Genomic DNA, 20734 nt, shown 5'->3' with positions numbered 1-20734 from the left:
TTGCCCCATGACAGTGATTCTCAGTTTACGGTCTACAGGCTATTAATGTCTACAGGAAAAGTAGCATAATTGTGGAAAGGAAATGGTGTTATAACATATAGATCCCACTCTGGTTCGCGGAATAAATATTAATATAATTTGGGTGGTCCACGAATAGAAAGAAGAATGCCCTGCGATATCACACTGCGAAGTCTTTTCATCTTTTGGTATACAATGTTCAGACTTTCAATTCTTTAAGAGTTCTCATCTTTATCTTGACACAATATTTTCCGTTGTGGCTTTTATGGTTTCCAACTTCATAATTCATAGTCCCAGAGGAGTAGACGTTGCCCGCAACCTATAATCACGGAATCCTCTAATAACAGGATCACTAGAACTCTCTGTGGTAGCATAATTCATGGAAGACTGTCCCGAGAATCCCACATGTTGCCATAAACATTTTTACTTCGTTATTCGAACTTTTCATACCTGACAAAGAAAACAATGGCGTTACTGATCAGATGAAGGTTAAAAGGTGGTTATCGGGATAGATTTAAGAGACCAGTGCAATGCCTAGGAACGATCCAACAAAACAGGTCCGAACCTTTACATTAGAAACATTCAAACATCAATTTAGATTTGAATTTAAACCCAAAAACGTTTGTTAACTAAAGGTTAATTTGAGTGTTATTACATGTAAGGAATAATAAAGTGGATCATAAAGAATTTTTTTTTAATATGGGGTACTTGGATTTATTGTGGTGTTTTATAAATTTGTTACGGCCCGGCATGGCCAGGTGGGTTAAGGCGTGCGATTCTTAATCTGAGGGTCGCGGGTTCACATCCCCGTTGCACCAAACATGCTCGGCTTTTCAGCCTTGGGGCGTTATAATGTTCGGTCATTCCCACTATTCATTGGTAAAAGAGTAGCCCAAGAGTTGGCGATGGGTGGTGATGACTAGCTGCCTTCCCTCTAGCCTTACAATGCTAAATTAGGTACGGCTAGCGCAGATAGCCCTCGTGTAGCTTTGCGCGAAATTCAAAAACAATCATAAATCTGTTATACATGAGTAGCAGTAATTACTTTATTATTAATTACTTTTTCATTGTCAGCTGCATCAGAGCTATAACATTGGTGCGTGTTATTTTGTGTATATTAGCACAGTTGTTACTTATAGTTCTCAAACATTCATTTTTTGATAGATTATTTTTCAGTGTAATAAATGCAAAAAAAGATTACAACTGTATGATTCTAATACTTGCAACACATTTTCTTCTTTTTTCTCACGTTCTGTGAATTTCTTCAACGTAAACAAAAGCGCTTAGCAGAGACATACAGGACAAAGGGAAGTCCTGGTGCGAAAATAATCTTGTGCCGGGTGCAGTAAAATGGTGGTGTTGAGCGCAAAGTTTGCGATACTCTCAAAATCCTTAGAAATAAGTTGTTTGTAGTTTGGTGTAAGTGTATTTCCTGTTGTTGTTGTGAGTGTTAGTGTTACTAAGTTAATCTTGATACCGATAGACTTTCTGTAAGGTGAATTAACATTCTAAAGTTTTGGGCCATACGAATTTATACTTTAAAATTTAGGCCAGCGTAACTTAACGTATAACATAATTTTACTCTAGTTTGTTCGGTAAGGTGTAAAGGCTAAATTACGAAATTTAAATACATTAACTTAAAAGACAGATTAAGACTTAAATTTTAAACTTAAAGTGAAGGTGACGCAATAATATATGGTATACTGTATTACTAACAGTTCTATTATTGTTCGGTGTAAAATACTCTTAAAATTCTTAAATTGTAATATTTCTCTGTTTAAATTATACGATTATCTTACACAGTTTACAACGCAGTGTTCATTAGGTTTTTATATGCATCTAATTTGATATTGCCGTGAGTGAATATGAAGAAGAAACTTTTGTGAAATATTCGTTCAGTGTCACTTAGCCTTCTGCTTGATGACGTCAATGATGAGGTTTGTTTTCATTAATTTAAATTTTTTGTCATGATTCACAAAGATTACAGAATTTAACTAGTAATTTTAAAACATATAGTACTGTTAAAAATACTAGTTTATTGTTGTATCAAATTATAAAATTAAACTGTCCTAGTGCAGACCTAATTAATTTCAGTTAGTAACATTACTATTATTAAAGTTATAAATTGGCATATTGCTTAATTATTTAACTTGCATTGCAAGTTAAACTTAAATTCTACTCACTTAAAATCAAGTTCAGTTACATTTGTAATGTTACTGAGCCTATATAAAAAGTATATAGTGATAATGTATATTGTCAAAATTATCATAATATAACATGATAATCTGGTTTTTTTGTTGTTACTTGTTATCTGGAATTGGATTGATAGAAAGAATGTAGACTTGATACATTTAGTAATTTTAAAACATACTCAGAAAGCCTTTGATAAGGTACTACACAAAAGATTAGCTAAGTGTTGGGTAAAAAGACTAGTTAATTGAATATAAGGGGATTGTGTAGGGGAAAGCAAAAGGCAGAAAAAATGTAGGGCAGTGTTTTGGAAACTGTTTTACCTACATGACCCCATTTTGAAAAATAAAAATTTACATGACCCAAAGTAAACCTAACAACTATTTCATTCACAGGGCAAATTCCAAGGGTTTTTAATCCACTACTATAATAGGTCTAGTTTTGATAACAGTATATCTCCTCACTCCATTAGCTGTTGCTGCAACTTGGGACCAACAGACCAACTATCTTAATCTGTTTCATTAAACAGATGCCTTTATACTATTCATCCCCTGGATAACCTTGACAGAACTGTATAAAATTACCTCTTTCTTTTTTCAAGAGATAATAAGACCTTAATCTATCCCTGTAATATAACCCTTCCATCTGAGTAATTACTCTGGTAGCCCTTTTCTTAATCCTTTTTAGTGCCCCTTTTTAGAGATGGAAACCAAATCTGTTCCTAGTATTCTATATGATAAGATAATTGATGTAAATCAGGTGTAAACTATAAGTATATCTTAAAATTATTAACTTTACTACAGTAGTAGAACATTTTTTTAATGGATTGGCTGAATTATCCACTGATATGTCAGAATCATTTTCTTAAATTGCTATCAAATGACCCCCTCTTTTTTTTTTTTTTTTTTTTTTTGAGAATGGGTAAATAACTTTGTTATCCCTTAAGTGTTAAACGTATAATCAAATTATGGTATCCCAAATGTAATACTTTGGATTTGCAATAATTCAAAGTCATTTCCTAAGTATTTGTACAGTTTTCCTGTTGATCCAAGAAGTTCTGTAATACCTCAATAACATTGTTTATACAAGTAGAAATACCCAAAAGTTTAATGTCATCTGTAAAATTGATTAAATATGCCCACATCAATATGAGTAATATAAGTAAGAAAAGGGAAAAGCATAAATGCTGACAACTGAGAAATTCACTAGTAACAAGGATATAGTGTGACTGGATTCCATTTATAACAACCTTTCACATTCTCCCATACTGCCACACTACAGTCCAATTAGTCTTCCCACAATGTAGTAAGTATGTGATTGTCTTAAGTTACCACTTATGAAGCATTTTATCAGAACCACTTTACAAACTCAAGTACATGTACACTGTTGTTGAGATAAGAAGTAATATTCTCAAAAAACGAAGATTAGTAATGCCAGATGTATATCAACTTTCAAATATTACAGTTTCACAAAATAATTTTGTAACACTGTTTTCATCAGTCTAGAAATTTGCATGCTATAGAAGTATAATCTACTGCCATATATTTTCCAGGGTATTTCTTATTGATGTCATCGAAATTAGAAGTAACATCAACAACTCCAAACCTTAGGTGCCTGCCCACTGTTGAACTAGTAAATAATAGAGGTTCACATATTTTATTTCTGACCTGCTTAAAAATTTGTGGAAATGAGTTGTCCCTGGTATTTGATAGAGTTTTAATATTGATGTTTTTCACTGCAACCAAGATTTTAATATCTTAATGTTCCCAATCATTTCCAGTATTTCTCATGTGATCTTCAGGGTGAGGAATATTACTGGTGTCTTCTCTTGTAGAATAATTTAAAATCTTGACTATCTCATTGCCTTGGATGAAAAAAGAACTTGCCTTCAGCATTCTTTAAGGAAATATTCCTAATTTTAATTTTTCTTACCTTTTTTTGCACATTATTTTAATTTTAATTAATTACATATCTTTCCTATATTTATATAAAAACTTCAAACTTATCTGTCAGTATAACTTAAATTTACAGCATTCTTAAGTAGGTATAGGTAGGCAAACAACTGTAAGCAAAAGAAAAAGTGATATTGATAGTGGAACATGCTATCTTTTAACAGAACTTTAGTTTGTTTTATTCATTGCTGATATTCTTTCATATTTAGTAACATAATAGATTGAATCTATCCTATTCCCTTTCTAGGAGCATGCTTATCTGAGATTAAAAATAATTTATTACTTCAAATTTGTTATGTCCTACAACACTTTTTACTCATTATTCCAATTTACTAATGACATGTCTTGTAGCCTCAAATTGGCTCTTTTAAAATTAAGAACTAAATTTAATTTTTTTTATAATGCCCATGAAGTAAAAATTCTATAACCTGGGAGTTTCCCCTGAAGAGGAAAGGTCTACCTTTTGAAAGCACTTGAGTTGTATAGGGTTTTTATTACATCTATCATTCTTGAACCAACATATTTTTTGAACATTGTAAACTAGTAATGCCCAGTCAGACTGGATCCATGTTGCTTATAAGAATATGTTGGATATCAGCATTTGTGCCATTACTTCTGTATGTTGATTTATGTTAATGACATTGATAGGAGCAGAATTAATAAAGTTTGCAAAAGGTACAAGAATCTTGGATATTTCCAGCTGTATTGATGAGGTTCAAGCATTAAAGAATAACTGGGAGTAATAAGTAAATTTGACAAATATGTAGTTAGTGATCTTTGAAAAATATAGTAAATTCAAGGTAATACATTTAGGCTGACTTGTTTAATATAAATGGCAACTCACTGAATAGCATAAATAAATAAAAGGATCTTGGTATATTGGTGTAAAGGTTAGCTAAACTATTGAGGTAGTATGCTATTGCTAATAGCAAAGCTACTACAATTTTAGGGTGTATGTACAGATGTATTAGTTACTTCCTAGAGGTACAGCTACTATCTCTACCCAGATTGCTAGTTAATTCTCACTTGAAATGTTGTGTGCAGTTTTGGGGTTCTTAGCTAAGAAAAGATACTAACTTATTTGAAATCATTCAGAGAGCTGGTAGGATGATTGTAAGGATGGAAAGTTTATAGGAATAGGTTAAGATCTTTTCTTTGAGGAAATAAAAGTGAGAAGTGATGAATTTTAAGTTTGCAATACAAGTTCAGCAGTGAATTAAAATAGTGTTCCAATACCTTTTGTGAGATAGTGAATTCTACTTTAATTTTATTATAATTTTTGTTCATTTTTCATTTATTAAACCTTCTGCCATTTAGCTCACCTATGAATTTTTACTGGTATTAAAATGCTAACTCACCTAACTAAAGAACATTGAGTGCTTTTGTATTTTGAAACTGATACAAGCTTTCCCTAGCAATAATGTACAGTTATTAATGCTGTCAAAATTATTTAAGTCAAGCAGTCACATAAGATGTTGCTACTAAAAAAAAAGTCTCTTCCTTGTCTTAAAAATCAGTTCATGGGATGTTGTTAGAATGAATTATTGCTAATTTTTTTGCCGCTTGATATTGTTGATCCTGAGAAGTGGTTTAGTCTTAGAATTAAGTTTTTATTTTCTGGTTCTTTCATCTAATTCCCTTGTAATTAATAACATTGATATTTATGTTGTATTATTTATTAACATGTCTATCAAGTCCTAGCTAGGCATGAATTCACTATTTTGTCTTTTGTAAGTAATAAAACTTGTATTCCAGTTGTTTGAAAGTTTTATGTATTTTTTATCAAGTGCCCCCAAAACTATGTAGTGAAGATAGGAAAGGTATAATGTATGCAGAAAATAAATATTGTTTAAGAAATACACGTTTCATTTTAGCAGATGTGCTCACCAACATAATCTCCATATTTTGTGTTTGCATATATATATATATATATATTTTCATATGGTGATTTGGCAAATAATAGTAAAGAAATGCTAAAAGCTTCATAGCTACATTTCCTGTATAAATTGTGTAATTTTTATTTTTGTTGTTGTTCTTTCTATTACTTTTTATTTTGTTATTTACTTGTAAGTTAATCATACATTTTGATGGAATTCAGTTTAATTTTATTACTTTATATTCAGAGAAATTAAATATGTAAATTAACTGTATAGAAAAAAAATTGCATAATGTTTTTGTTTATAAATCTAAGTTTGTATCACTGCAGGCATCTGACAGATTTTGTTGTTTCTAATTTGTCAGTATTCACTAATGTTGATCAACAATATAAGTGATTTAGAGTGAAATTAATCTATTAGTATAGGCTTTGTCACTCATGTTGAGATGTCTTTTTAAGTTACAAACACCCATAAGTGGCAATGATGTTTTTTAAGATGTACATAGTTATATAATATGAAAGTATCTTAAAATGTGTACAATTTTGAGTGGTTTTTTACAGATAAATTCATTTATTAAATAAATTTTATCTTTTTTATGTTTATAGGTGCTTGAAGAAGGAAATCTACAAATATCTTTATTTCTAAATCAAAACATTGAAAAACATGCTAAAGCATTAGAATATTTTGCTGTCTACTCGAACTCTTGTTGTGACAAACGACAGCAAGAAAAAACAACCTCTGCATTTAGCAAGAAATTACTTTGTTTGATTGAGCCATGTTTAATACTGTAACAATTCTGCATAGTATTTGTACAGGTCATCAAAACATAAGATAGTAAATGTTTAAGTCAGTTATATGAAAAAGTAATTGTAATTCATGTGAGATGCCCGTCTTTATAATTTAATAAACAAAATTAAGTTAAAAACAGTCTTTTATTTTGTAACCTCTTGCAAAATATACATAACTTATAAATATGGGAAGATATACTGGGAAAAAATGCCGTCTAATTAGCATGTTCAGCCTCACTGCAAACTTTTTTCTGGTGGAAATTGTTGTTGGTTACGTTACCAATTCCATGGCTTTAGTGGCTGATTCCTTTCACATGCTATCTGATGTAATAGCCCTAGTCATTGCTTTTCTCTCTGTTAAGGTAAGCCAGTCAATCTGAATTTTTCATATTTTTGTCTAATTAATACTAATGATAATTTGAAAATTGATCAAAATGTAGTGTAACTGTAAGATGAATAATTTATTGTAATTGTTTGTGTTGTGTACCTCATCCAGGATATAGTACATACACTCTTTTAGATTTCAAAGTTGTGGCTAATCATTTGTTTATTTCTGTTTATAAAAGATAAGTTTTTATGTTATTGGTATTATGATTTAAAATCTTAAAATAAAGCATAGAAGCCATAAGGCTTAATAATAGTGATAAAAACCAGACTAAGATATAAATGTTTTGTTTTTTCGTTCTGTTTAACCAGTTCCTTACAGGTTTCAAATCAGAGACTACTGCTGCATATGAAATAGCATTTTTAATTGATCCTTGCCTGCAAACATCTTCAGCTGATCAGTGCTGGTATTGAATGAAAGGCCTTTTGAACACAAACATTGATTTGAAATGCTTTTTTACATGCCTTTAATTTAAATTCATTATGTACTACAGGTCTGAAAATCAGCAGGGGCCTGGGAGTCAATGGTCCCAAAAATGCTGACAGCACTCTAAAAAAATGTTTCTGCTAGGTTGTAGGTAACTAGCGTGACCCTTTAAAATCAGAGCTATTAACATCTTGACTTGACATAAATTAATCTAAGCATTGCTTAATCAAGCAGAAGTTATGAAAAACCATGAATGGACCTTTCCAAGTTAACAAACTCTTGTTGGTCGTGTAAAATCTACAAATGTCATCGTTATGAATGCTTGTACAACAGGTGTTCAACCCGATTTTGATGTCTTGAGTTTCCTTTCAATTTATATAACATCCTTTAGTTAATTCAATGATTTTGTTTTCTGACAACCTCCACAGTAGAGAATGCATTTTACAATGAGTTATACGATTGGTGCCTAAAACTACTTGTGGGCTCCTAAAAATGCATCTTTAATGGTATTTTTATTACTACTATTTGGTTTTAAGCATTAACTCTTAATACCTGTTTAACTCTTTCTTACCAATATAAATATGTATATAATTTAGTCTAGATTCAAAAATTAATGCATGCTTTAGTTTGACTACTTTTTTTTTTTATTGCAGTTATCTACATTTGTAATAATAATGATTAAAACCTGAGGCAAAGTGACAAAGATCATTTGGTTCAACTGTTATCTGCAAAGGAAAATTGTTTTTCTATTGTGGGTATGCACATATATAGTTTTGGTTTTGCTTCATCACATAGAAACTCTGAGAAATAGACAGTTAACTGTTTACCGGCAATAACATATTTAATTGTGTTTATGTTTCTAATATGCTATTAAGTTCAACGTAATTAAAAGTGTTTTGCTCCTGATTTTCATTTGTATTCAATGTCCGGTGCATCGTATTGCAGTGTCCAACAGTAGTCAGCAAGCATTGACGAATTCCAGTTGCCCCGATATCGTTTTTCCATTGTAGCAATGTCCTGATGAAACCTTTCACTGTGTTCTTCACTGACAGCACTGAGATTTGCAGGGAAGAAGTCCAAGTGTGAGTGGAGGAAATGGATCTTGAGTGACATATTGCACTTCATTTTTTTATATGCTTTGAGAAGTTTGTGTACCAGCTGAATGTAATGTGGGGCTCTGTAATTGCCAAGAAAATTGTCAACAACGTCTTTGAAGGCTTTCCAGGCAATCTTATCGGCCCAACTAACAGATCTTCGAACTGCTTGTCACTCATAACATGTCTGATCTGAAGGCCAACAAAAATGCCCTCTTTGATCTTGGCCTCAGTTATTCTTGGGAACATCTGTCTTAAATAACGAAAACCTTCACCTTCTTTGTTCATTGCTTTCACAAAATTCTTCATAAATCCCAATTTTATGTGAAGAGGAAGCAAAAAAATCTTTGTTAGGTCGATGAGCAGTTCATGCGCCACATTTTTCTGTCCTGGAACTAACTTTTAACGGAGTGACCAGCTCTGTCTAGAATAATGTGACTCTTTGGCGTGACTGTCCCATTCACAGATGGAACAACAGTACAGTGGAACCCCTCTAAGCGGCCACCCCTCAGATTCGGTCACACCTTGAAAGCGTTCATTCATCACAGTCCCTTTTTTTTGTTTACATAATCCCTAATTATGTACAGTGGAACCCCTCTAATCTGGCCAGTTTGTCTCAGTCCTGAAGGTGGCTGCTTTAGAGGGGTTCCACTGTACTTTATATAGCCGATCTGCAGTCCCAGTAACAGAGCAAGGACTTTCAGATCTCCACAGATATTCCAGTTGTACTTGCTGTACTGGATGTGCTTCAGCAACATTTCCATGTTCTCATAGGTTTCTTTCATGTGTGCTGCATAGTACAGGTATTGAAGGGTGAACGTTGTCATTGTGCAACAGGACAGCTTTGAGGCTTAACATTGATGAATCAATAAAGAGATGCCACTCTTGCAGGTCATGGTTACAACCCAAAGCAGAGAACAATCCTTCGATGTCAACACAGAGACAGATACTGTCAACTTGTGCAAAGAATGTGGTTATATTATCTTGGCGGCTTCGAAAATCAGAAATTTTTGTAACTGGTGACAACAAACACCATTCATACAGTCTCGAACCCAGCAATTCAAATTTTGCTTATGACAGACCCAAGTCTCTGACCAGATCATTTAATTCTGACTGTGTTATGAGATGTGGATTGCCTAAAGAGCACGGTTCAAAATCCAGATCAATGTCACTGCCAGTTCCCTGCATTGCAGTTTCTTCATCTGGTTCATCCAAGGTTCATTCCTTTGTTGGTTTCGGAATTGGAAGACTGTCATCATGTTGCACAGGTCTCATTGCTGAAGGCAGATTAGGGTATTCAATTGACTTCTTGTTTTTGGCAGAGAAACCAGACATTAGTGAAACAGAAGTAACAGTCCATCACATGGTCTTTCTGTTCTCACCATATCATCGGGACAGCAAATGGCATTGTCTTTCGAGTGCCTCTGAGCCAAACTCTTAGACAGACAGTACATGTCGCACAACAAATGTGAGGTGCCCATTCCTGGTCTCGATCACCAATTTTACACCCAAAGTACAGATGATATGCTTTCTTCACAAGAACAGTTATTGAATGTCTCTGATGAACAAGCGTACATTCGCCACATGCATATCAGAACGTTACGCAGTTTTACGACTGATGAGGCACATTGACTGACACCAATCGTCCTGTAAAATGTCTATAACATCTAACTTACACAGTGCTACTGAGGCAATGCTATATTCTGAAACAATATGTACACACTATAAGGTCTATATTAATCCAGTGATCAGCATCTGTCTATGCAAGCTACTTTATAGCCTGCTGAGACAGTGTCAAGCTGGCTCTGGCATGCCTGGGCTGCATATTTCCACAGAACAGCTTCCAACCTGGCCTGATTTCATGCCTGGACATGCCCAGACTGCACAAAACATTGTTCATAGGTCTCTTACAGAAACAAAAATTTTTGGACACAAACATAAGAAAAAACATGATGAAACAGTATGTGATGGGCAAATTTGGATGTGATTTTCATGATCAGCAGCCAAAAATCTATAAGGAACACCCAACAGTGTTCAAGAAGCAAAATTTTGTTGTGCAGTGTAATCAAACTAAGCTAAAAATACCAGATAAATCTTTTCACAAGTTTGTAACTAATAAGATGATAATAATAAAACAAGTATGCATCTACATATGGGCTTCCATATCTTGAACTTTTAGCCAAATAAAATTTTTTAAGCTGCACCTCATCATTTAACTGACAGAAACAAGGTTTCATCCTAGAAATTTTCTGAACTTTCTTCAGCAAGTTCATGTTCTTTCACCAGTAAGGGGTTAACAGCTGCACCCTGTACTTCATTTAAGACATTGTTTTACAAGGCAACAATAACATTTTTGTTGTTAAACTGAAAATTGATATAGAACTTAGGAACTTACCAAAGTGAAATCCTATCGAAACAACTTTAAATTGTTATCAACAATCCCCTTGTGTGTCCCCCCAATACAAACACACAGGATGCCAATATTTCTAATAATCATTTTCTAATACCATAACTTCCTCAATATTACTAAAAATATCCAAGAGTTTAAAGTCATCGGGAGACAACTCAAGCTATTGATTGTCTCTTTAGCAATGTCATTTATGTAAATGGAGAAAGTGCAGATCAAAACACTGACCTTCAACAACATCATTAATAATGTATCTCGGAATGGCTGGCATAGGTACTAACACTTTTATTGATAAGAAAGGTTGAAACATTTTTCTCTCCTTATCAATAAAAGTGTTAATACCCATACTAGCAGTTCTGAGATGCATTTTTATTTCAAGTAGGTTTCTCATCATCAAGAACAACCTCATTAATAATTTGTGTCCAGTTGAACTGAACTCCATTAATAAAAACCTTTATCTTTTACCCATCCAAAAATCCTACAGATAAGTTAGTCTTTTTTCAAACCTAATGATATTTTATTAGTTTGTCTTTTTGTAGCATCTTATAAAAAGATATTTGAAAATCTGAGTACACCATGTCCATGCCATTTCCGTCATACAGATAACAGCTTACAACTTCAGTAGATAGTTGGCTTTTTATTTTATTTATGTTATATTTTACTAAATGATTTTGAAAGTTTTTTTTATCAGATTTTTAAACTTTATTTCCTTCTAGACATATTTTCAGAGCAATTTTTTAAAAATTGGGGTAATATAAACAACCCGCCATGAAAGGGAAAGGTGCTTACCTGATCTGTAATTTCCATTAAAACCACTGGGGAAAACCATGTCTTACTCTGGTGCTTCTACTTTTCATCTATCCTGATCTTTCTGCTTGCTGATAAAGGATCAATATTCATGTGATTTGGCCAAATTGTGTCTACTTCTAATAGAACACTTACTCTTGAATATTACTGATATTTTTAAAAACTGGGAAGAAAATGGTTAAAAGTACAATCATCTCAATGTTATGTTCAATCTTTGTTTTTCAAACATTTTATTGTATAAAAGCCAACTAGGCCCAAGATCGTGAAAATGGTCTCGTAATCAGCTCATCATTTTATATTCATTATCCAAACCTGCTTTATAGAAAGTTACTTAAATTGTAATATTATACAAATAATATTGTGCAATTAACTATTATATTACTTCTTGAAACATCTGGTGTTTTAAGAAAAAATAGAACAGATAATACTCTAACATTAGTCCGTTTTTTTACTTATTCTTAATTTGCAAAACAAAAGGAAATAGGTTTTCATAGTTTCATTTTTGTCTTTATATTATCTAATGTAATATGTGAAATTTGGTCTTGCATCTATATTAAGCAATCAAACTATTTTTACATCTTTCTAATATTATTCTAGAATATACACAACACATGTCTTTGCATTCTTCAAAATAAGAGAATGATGTACAGGTTTTTTATTTCTGGAAAAGCATGTACAAGTGCCAACACATCACCAAAAATCCATATCATTATTACTCTAAGAAAAATAAAAGTGTATTACATTCATTAGTGGAACAGTATACTTTTACAAATGTTTATTTGTACACAGGGGCATAGATCCTGGGGGTGGGTGGGGGGTATACATCCCCCTTCATTTTAGGTGGGGGGTATGGTGCGTACAATCATCACCCCTACAGTTTGGTCTGTTGAATTGTTTTATTGTATCACAAGCTTACAAATTGTGTTTGTTCTTGTGATTCTCTTGTTCTTACCAATCGAATTACATAATTAGGCCTAGATGTAGGCTTTCTCAGTAGCCAAAATGTACATCTTTAATATAGGCATGCTTCTGAGCTTTTTGATCTAAGCAATAGTTTGTAAGTATCAGTCAGCAGGCTTAAGTATACATGCAAGGCTTGCAAGTACTATAACGGGATCTACCTACGTCTTGTACGTAGTGTAAGATTCAGTAAAATTTTCATCACAACAGATTGAACAGAGCATGAAATTTGAAATTACTCCCAAGCATAAACTTCTGTGATCAAGATTTGGCAGGCCATTTGTAGCTTGTAGCTGCATCAATCTTATGTGTATATCATGCAGTTTTCCTATGCCATTTGATCTTATGCATATCTAGCAGGTTTTATTGTCGAACGCCTTACTGTCCTTAGCTACTAAAGCCCCTGACCATAGTGTATGTTTAGTGTACAGTTAATGACAGGTTCAGGTCACTCGGAGTATTTTTCGAGAAACTTGCAATTACTTGTAACTCGCACACATTGTCCCAGCGATGCCCAGGTGGTCATTCAGCTCGGTAGTCACTGTGAGGTTCGCGCATTCGACTTAAATACATTGTATGGTTCAGTACTATTTCCATTCTGTTCTATCTTCGTTCATTGTACATTAGAGTTTTTCAATAAAGACTGTATTTTAGCCTGTTGAGTCATCTGGGAAACAGATTCCAATTATGACAAGCAAGCATCTGAAACTTTCCGATATTAGACAGTTTTGCAAGCCAGTTACTAGTACAACAAGTGACAATGCAGATGCAGATAATCCAACAACCTTAAGCAAAGGAATAGAAACTTGCCATACAGAAAAAATTTCATGTTCATCAGAGGACGAGTCTGAAAATGCTTGTGTATCATGAACCATCAGATAGTTGTGAAACAAGTTTGTACAGTAATGAAAAATTTGACACTCCACAGATACAGTGTGGAAAGCCATACCATCCAGAAGCATAACTAATACCATGACAGAAAGCAAAATCTCAAAATATCAACTTCCAGGGCAAGTGGTTTGATGAGTTCCCATGGCTGCACTTCGACAATCAAACTCAAAAAGTCGTATGCTTTCATTGTGCCAAGGCAGAAAATAGAGGCCTTTTTACAGGGAAATTGGAGATGCCAGTGGAGTATACCTTCATATCCACCGGTTTTTGCAACTGGAAAAAGGCAAAACAGAAATTCAACGAACACCAATTGTCCTCTCAGCACAGATTCACTATATCTTCAGAAGGTTCACTTGATGTAACTCCAGTGACTGTCCAGCTACATGAGGGAAAAAAGCAGCAGCAGGAAGAATGCAAAGGAAGTCTAGCCAAAATATTCATAAGTTTACGTTTCTTACTGCATGAAGGTTTAGCATTACATGGACATACTGATACAGAGGGGAACTTCCTGCTGTTAAGGAAGCTCCTGGAAGAGGAAGATCCTGAGTTGACGGCCTATTTGTAAAAAAAAAACCCACATTCACATCACCCCAGGCTCAGAATGAAATAATGGAGATGTTCAGCCATCAAATACTGAGGAACATAGCACACGAAGTGCAGCAAAGTAAAATCTTTGCATTAATGATTGATGGCACTCAAGGTGTTACAGGTGCTGAACAGGAAGCAATATGTGTACAATATGTAGATGAGAACTTTGACATCCATGAGACATTTCTTGGTTTGTACAATGTTTCCAATACAACTGGTGAAATAATATCCTCGACTGTACTCGATGTACTGACTAGACTCAATTTACCACTGTCAGGATTAAGAGCACAAACTTATGATAAAGCTGCTAACATGAGTGGTGCATACAGTGGATCCCAGGCAAAAATAAAAGAGAAGCAACCGTCAACTTCACTGTGGAGCACACAAGGCAAATTAAATAATGCAACATGCAGTTGAAGCTTATGAATGTGTTTGAGATTCTATCCAGTGGGTACATGAACTTGGTGTCTTGCTTCAGAGGTCAGGCAAATACAATCTTTGAAAATATTGTATCGTCAGACAGCAATAATGGTCCAGTTAAATATATCTGCCCACTGTGACCAACATGCTGGTTGTGCTGCCTATCTGCAATTACATGTGCTAATGATCACTACAGTGACATTGTTGATTCTTTGTCTGAATTAGCAAATGAAAAATCAGATGAAGTGAAAGCATGAGGTTTGCTGGACAGATTTGACAAAGGAAAGACAGTTTTAGGATTGTCGATGGCTCAGGATCCATTAGCTGCATTAGAGGAACTAAACTGTGCATTACAATCAAAATCAGCGACAGTGGCATGACTGAAGCATCTGCAATGACATTTGAGCAATTCCACGTATTGCAAACAGAGGAAAATTACAACAAGATATTTGATGAAGCTGAGAAAAAGGTAACTTCCCTAGATCTGGTGCCTATTGAACTACCACGCATTCACAGACCCCCCCCAGAAGGATCACAGGTGATGGCTCAGCGCACCATTCTGCAACAGCTAGAGATTACTACGAAAGCCAATATTTTGAATTGGTGGACACAGTCGTAGAACATCTGACCACTAGATTCAATGCAGAAAACAATGACTTGAGGCAATATCTGGCACTTGAGAACATGATCACATCTGGCAAGATTGACAACTCAGTTATAAACTTCTATCCAGAAATCTCTGCATAACGGCTCTAGTTTCAGTTGCCCATGTTTAAAGGAACAACAAAAGCAGTATCTCTGAAAGGTGCAAAGGATGCTTACTGTAAAATGCATGAAACAAGCCAACAGATGTTTAGTGAAGTGTTTCTTCTCATGAAAATGTTGCTTCTATGTCCAGTATTCAGCTGCGAATGTGAACGCAGCTTTTCTGCATTAAGACTGTTGAAGACATGGTTATTGTATGGTAACTATTTCTAAAAAAATGTGTTTAAGGTTTTAATGTAAAATTTCATCTTTTGCACATGCATTATGTATGTATATATGTATGTATATCTTATGCTGTCAGTGAAACAGTGTTTTCATGGTCCTAATAGATCACGTAGGATAAAAATATAAATTCAGAAACAAGAAACTGAATAATCCAAGTATGTTTTTGTTGGTAAATCTTTCTTGTTTTTTTATCCCTGAAAAAAGTTGTTTACCTCCTCAGGTTATTGTTTTTTGTCTCATGATATAAAATTCAACACTATTTTTGTTGTTTCATGGCATTCTGCTGTGGTCATTTTTATTTTTGCTATTGTAATACATATATATAGTGTGTTTGTGAGTGAACTATTATATTTTTTAATCAAGTATTTGAATATACATTAACATCATCCATTTTCCAATAACTTTACATTGACTGTGTGTAATACCCACTAAATTCTGTAACATTCAGTAGCTTCTATGATTTTCAGGTTTTTTCATTGTGTATTCAATAGCAAGTTTGTAGCCACTACTATTAATTATTCATTTATTTAAATACATACTATTTAATAATGATCAAGACTGTCAAAAGACAAGAAAAAAATGTGACTTAGGAGCAATGTTTATTTTTCTGTAAGGCCAGTGAATTTTATCTCAATAAGCATACATCATTTTAAATGTAATATTTTCTTATTTATGTAGTATGGTTATGACAGCTTAGTGAGTTTGTAAGAAATATCATAAGTGCAACAGAAACTTTTTTTTATGGCATTGCTTCAATATGATTTTAAGTGGTAGCATTAATTAAAAGCCTTGTTAGTTTATCATAAGAAGGGATAAGAACTGAAACATTGTACGAGCCATCTGGTTGACATCGAAGTGTAGGCCATCAGAAGTTCAGTTCTTAAACATCATTACTTTATTGATATGTCACCTTGTGGCATCAGAGGTTTTTATTATTTTTAATGTATTTTGTACTTATTATTGAGTTTAGAAATCTATAGTTTCAATAAATATTTTTCATATTTTTATTACTATCTTTTAGTTACTGTAAACCCACTTGTAGAAGCACAATCTAATTTTTTTTTTAATTTTCTGTCACTACTATTAATGTTAATGTTCAAATAAACTTTAGTAGTCTGTAAATATGCATTTATTACTGTTGTTATGCTATTCAACTCTATTTTTCAAAACCTCTATTGGAAATTTTGTAAACTGGATGAAAGATAACCTTGAAAACATTCATAACTGATTTGACAAGATGATGAACTGTCAAACATGCTAAACCTGTCCTTGAAAGTTAGAATAAACATTTTGTTCTTAGTGATCAGTATCCACAAGTTTTCTTTGTAAAGGTTTTCCAGGACCAAATCACATGTAATTTTTTATCACCAAGTCTTTTCTAAATGTGGTATGTTACATATTTTACTGATCATAATAATGTATGGGGAAACTATAGAATCTAATCAGTTTTACTTCTCAGTTGTCAGTGCTATAAAGTCTTTGTTTGTGCATTCTTATATTAAGTATCTTATAGTTACAGAACAAATGTTAACTCTAAATTCAATTATTCTACACAGAAGCTGTTTTTCTATTATACTCATTGAACATGTGAATGAGTGCACACGTGTATTGCAAAAAACTTCTTTCATTGCACATGTTATACATAACAACATTAGGTTTTACCACAATTTTCTGACTTCAAGTTTTAAAACAATATCCTTGCTGGTTTTCTTCTCAGCCTATCTTGCATTCAAGTCAGAAGAGGGAAAACTTCGTATCTTTGGATTTCTGTATTGGTTCTTTCTCAAAGTTCAAATGTATGAAACCATATTTATTGTAGCAAGTTCTTGGCTAAAGTTATTAGGCTGTAAACATGTCATAGGAATATATGCTTAAATATTAGGTCTTTCCCAATTCAGAATGTTTGTAGTTTAACAGTGCTCATTCATGATAATTAAAAATTAGTGTTTGGTCATTGTTTTTTATTTATTTATTTATAATAATAGAGCTATAATTTCCTTATTCACATATTATTATTATTTATTTTTAATATGCAAGTGTAGTTAATACCTATTTACATATTGAAATACATCTTGATAACCCATACATCAAGTTGTCCACAGGCATAGGATATAAAATGTACAAAAAGGACAGGGTATTTATATTAAAGTACATTTTACAAATGAATTTCAAACTTAATTGTAATATCTGTTTAGAAGAAAAAAAAGATTTGCTTTTCATGTTATGTTTTTTTTGTGCATGTACATGTACACACCTTTAAATAATAACAGAAAAACTTAAAATAGAATTTGAAAGGATTGTTTTTATTATGGGAGCAGACACTTTTTAAACAACTGATTTTTAAAAAGTTCATATACATAATTTACTCATTTTTACAAAATTAAAATTATGTAGAATGTAGAATAAGTTTTGTACATATGTATAAAAATTAAAATGTATCTAAGTCAGTGGTTTCTAGGCTTTTCATTGATGAAATTCTGACCCACTTATTTTGCAATATTTTTTGTGGAGTTTCTTTATATTTTGTCAATCGTATTTCATTTGCTGAAACTTCCAATACTGCTAGCAGTTTGCTGTGACACATTAGTATGTTACAACATAAGGTTTGGAAACCACTGATCGAAGTGTTTCAAATTAAGTACATAAGAATAAAAATAATTATATGCATACTCATCATTTTAAATCATAGTGTAGAAAAAATTTCATTCTTTTTTCTTTTATTAATACTTATGTAGATGTCTCCAAAGAAATGGTCAAAGAATACATTTGGATGGGCAAGAGCAGAGGTTTTAGGAGCACTTGTGAATGCGGTTTTCCTTGTTGCCTTGTGCTTTTCAATTTTAGTGGAATCCCTGAAACGATTTTATGAACCAGAAGTGATCCATGATCCCTTGTTAATTTTATATGTTGGTGTTTTAGGGTTGCTTGTGAATGTCATTGGATTATTCCTTTTTCATCGTAAGTGGATGAAAAATCAGTGATATAATTTTTACATTTGTGTAATTATTTTGTAACCAACTTTATTTTATATTCTGTGTATAAAGTTAGTGGGAAACTAAATAAACTAACTTGTTGAAAGTAATGTGGATTTTATTATAATGTAAACTATAACTTCTAACCATTCCTCTTAATTTGTTCCTTTCATGATTTCGACAAGGGATGGTATGTTGGTTGGTTATCACTGTTTCTCCAGTTTTCAGCATTTAACTCATAACTATTTCATAATAATCTCATAGCATTACTTTTAATTAGTACATGTTTTTGAATTTTCAGTTTATCAGTAGGTGTCACAGGATAGCTATAGCCTGCTTTTAATACTTGCGTGTAATACATAATGTGCAAGTTTTTCTCTACAACATTAAGAGACCATCTGTATTTACTGTAAGAGAAAGCATTAACATTTATTGCACATGTATTCTGAACTTCAAGCTTGCATTCAGCTTTTGCTCAAAAAATGCACAATTTTCAGTTCCCATTTCTGAAATATTATTTCACACTGTTACTGTTATGTAATATCCTTGACAAAATTCAGTTGTATTTGTATGTAAAAGAATGGTCAAAGAAAGTTTAAAATGGTTGTTATATGCATATATTTGCATATCCTATTTTAGATATATCTTCAAAAATTGAAATGAACTCTTACTGTACATCTGCTAAGTCTATAATACATGTAAGTCATTAACTGTTGATTTGTTACAATGAGAGAGATTTTAGCCAAGAAGAATGAGTGCCACATTTGTTTGCTTGTGTGTGTGTAAATGTTTGTAAATATGTTTGTTTGTTACATTGCCACATGACCTTTGGTTTAGAATGTTTTCATTTATGAATTTACTGCTTAGTTAGTGATACCTGAAGAAGGGGATTGCCCCAGATATCGTATTGGCAATAGTATATATAGTATATATCTGCAGTTTACTTCTTGATGGTTTGATCTTTGACATTTTTCTTTTATGCTACATTCATGTCGAGTTACAGTGCTTCAAATTGAAGACAAGTAGATATGTCAGTATTATGAAAAGTTATGTTTATTTATATAAGAAAGTAAATACTGAGTCCAAGTATTACAGTGTAGAAAGAAATGATCTTTTAGAGAAGTCAGATACTTCTCATATTCTTTGCATCAAAGAGAAATGAGGAAATATTACAAAAGATTCAGGTCAGCAAACAAGGGCAAGACATTCAAAGCTTTGCAAACTTTTTATCACTGGATGTGTGATATTATGTCAAGAAATGTGTATTAATGATGAAATGCTTATTGGAAAAGCTAATCAAGTCGGATGACAATTTGATGTAACAGAGTTTGGACTCTTCAGAAAATGACTGCAATGTCTTGGAGGATGCTTTGCAATAAAAGACACAAAGTTGGAAGTGGAAGAGACAAGTGTTAATATAAACACAATTGCTGAAGGTAGTAATGGTTATCAGTGGCTGATCATTGACCTCAACAGAACCATCTGGTTAAGAGTTTTCAGATGAAGATATTTCCATCAAGCATGTAGTTAAGAGTAAATCTGACATTGAAAGTGGTCCACCAGTGGAGCCAATCAGTCTGAATAAAGCATAGTATAACCTTAAAACAAATCTGTGATTTATGTAAAGATGGCATGATGTTTATTTGCTTGAAGTTGCTGAGAAGCTTCAAAAGAAAAAAATCAGTTCAGAAGAGACTGATTATATCTTTCTTTTGAAAGTAATTTGTTTTTTGTTTTGTTTTTTACCAATACATTTTGCATTCAATAAACCATTAATTTAAAAAAAAAGTTTTAATGAAAATAATAAAATGCTGCTTTGATTACATAATTATTATGATTATTAACAACAAATAAAGTAATAAACTTACACACTTAGATTTATTGATATATAATTAATGCTATTAACTCTTGCAGCAGCTGGTAAAAATGCATGTCACAACCTTTTGCAGAGTTTATAATCAAAATCTAT

At 32.7% G+C, this 20734-nt stretch overlaps 1 protein-coding gene across 3 annotated transcripts in view; it reads left to right on the top strand.

Moving 5' to 3' along the window:
• The first annotated feature begins 1307 nt into the window (after positions 1-1307).
• Positions 1308-20734, top strand: part of LOC143235034 (proton-coupled zinc antiporter SLC30A1-like) — a 41118-nt gene continuing 21691 nt past the window's right edge. For 2 of the 3 annotated variants that reach the window (XM_076472778.1, XM_076472776.1), the window contains exons 1-4: positions 1308-1437; positions 1822-1955; positions 6643-7187; positions 18529-18751. In XM_076472778.1, the coding sequence (XP_076328893.1) occupies positions 7011-7187; positions 18529-18751 (400 nt within the window). In that variant the 5' untranslated portion in view covers positions 1308-1437; positions 1822-1955; positions 6643-7010. Of the gene's footprint in view, positions 1438-1821; positions 1956-6642; positions 7188-17510; positions 17590-18528; positions 18752-20734 lie in introns of those variants that run through there. The other variant, XM_076472777.1, reaches the window with a different exon arrangement.

Source organism: Tachypleus tridentatus, chromosome 12, assembly GCF_004210375.1.
Source record: "Tachypleus tridentatus isolate NWPU-2018 chromosome 12, ASM421037v1, whole genome shotgun sequence".
NCBI lineage: Eukaryota > Metazoa > Arthropoda > Merostomata > Xiphosura > Limulidae > Tachypleus > Tachypleus tridentatus.
Note: the sequence above shows the minus strand (reverse complement) of the source record. Positions and strands in the feature narration are given on the sequence as shown.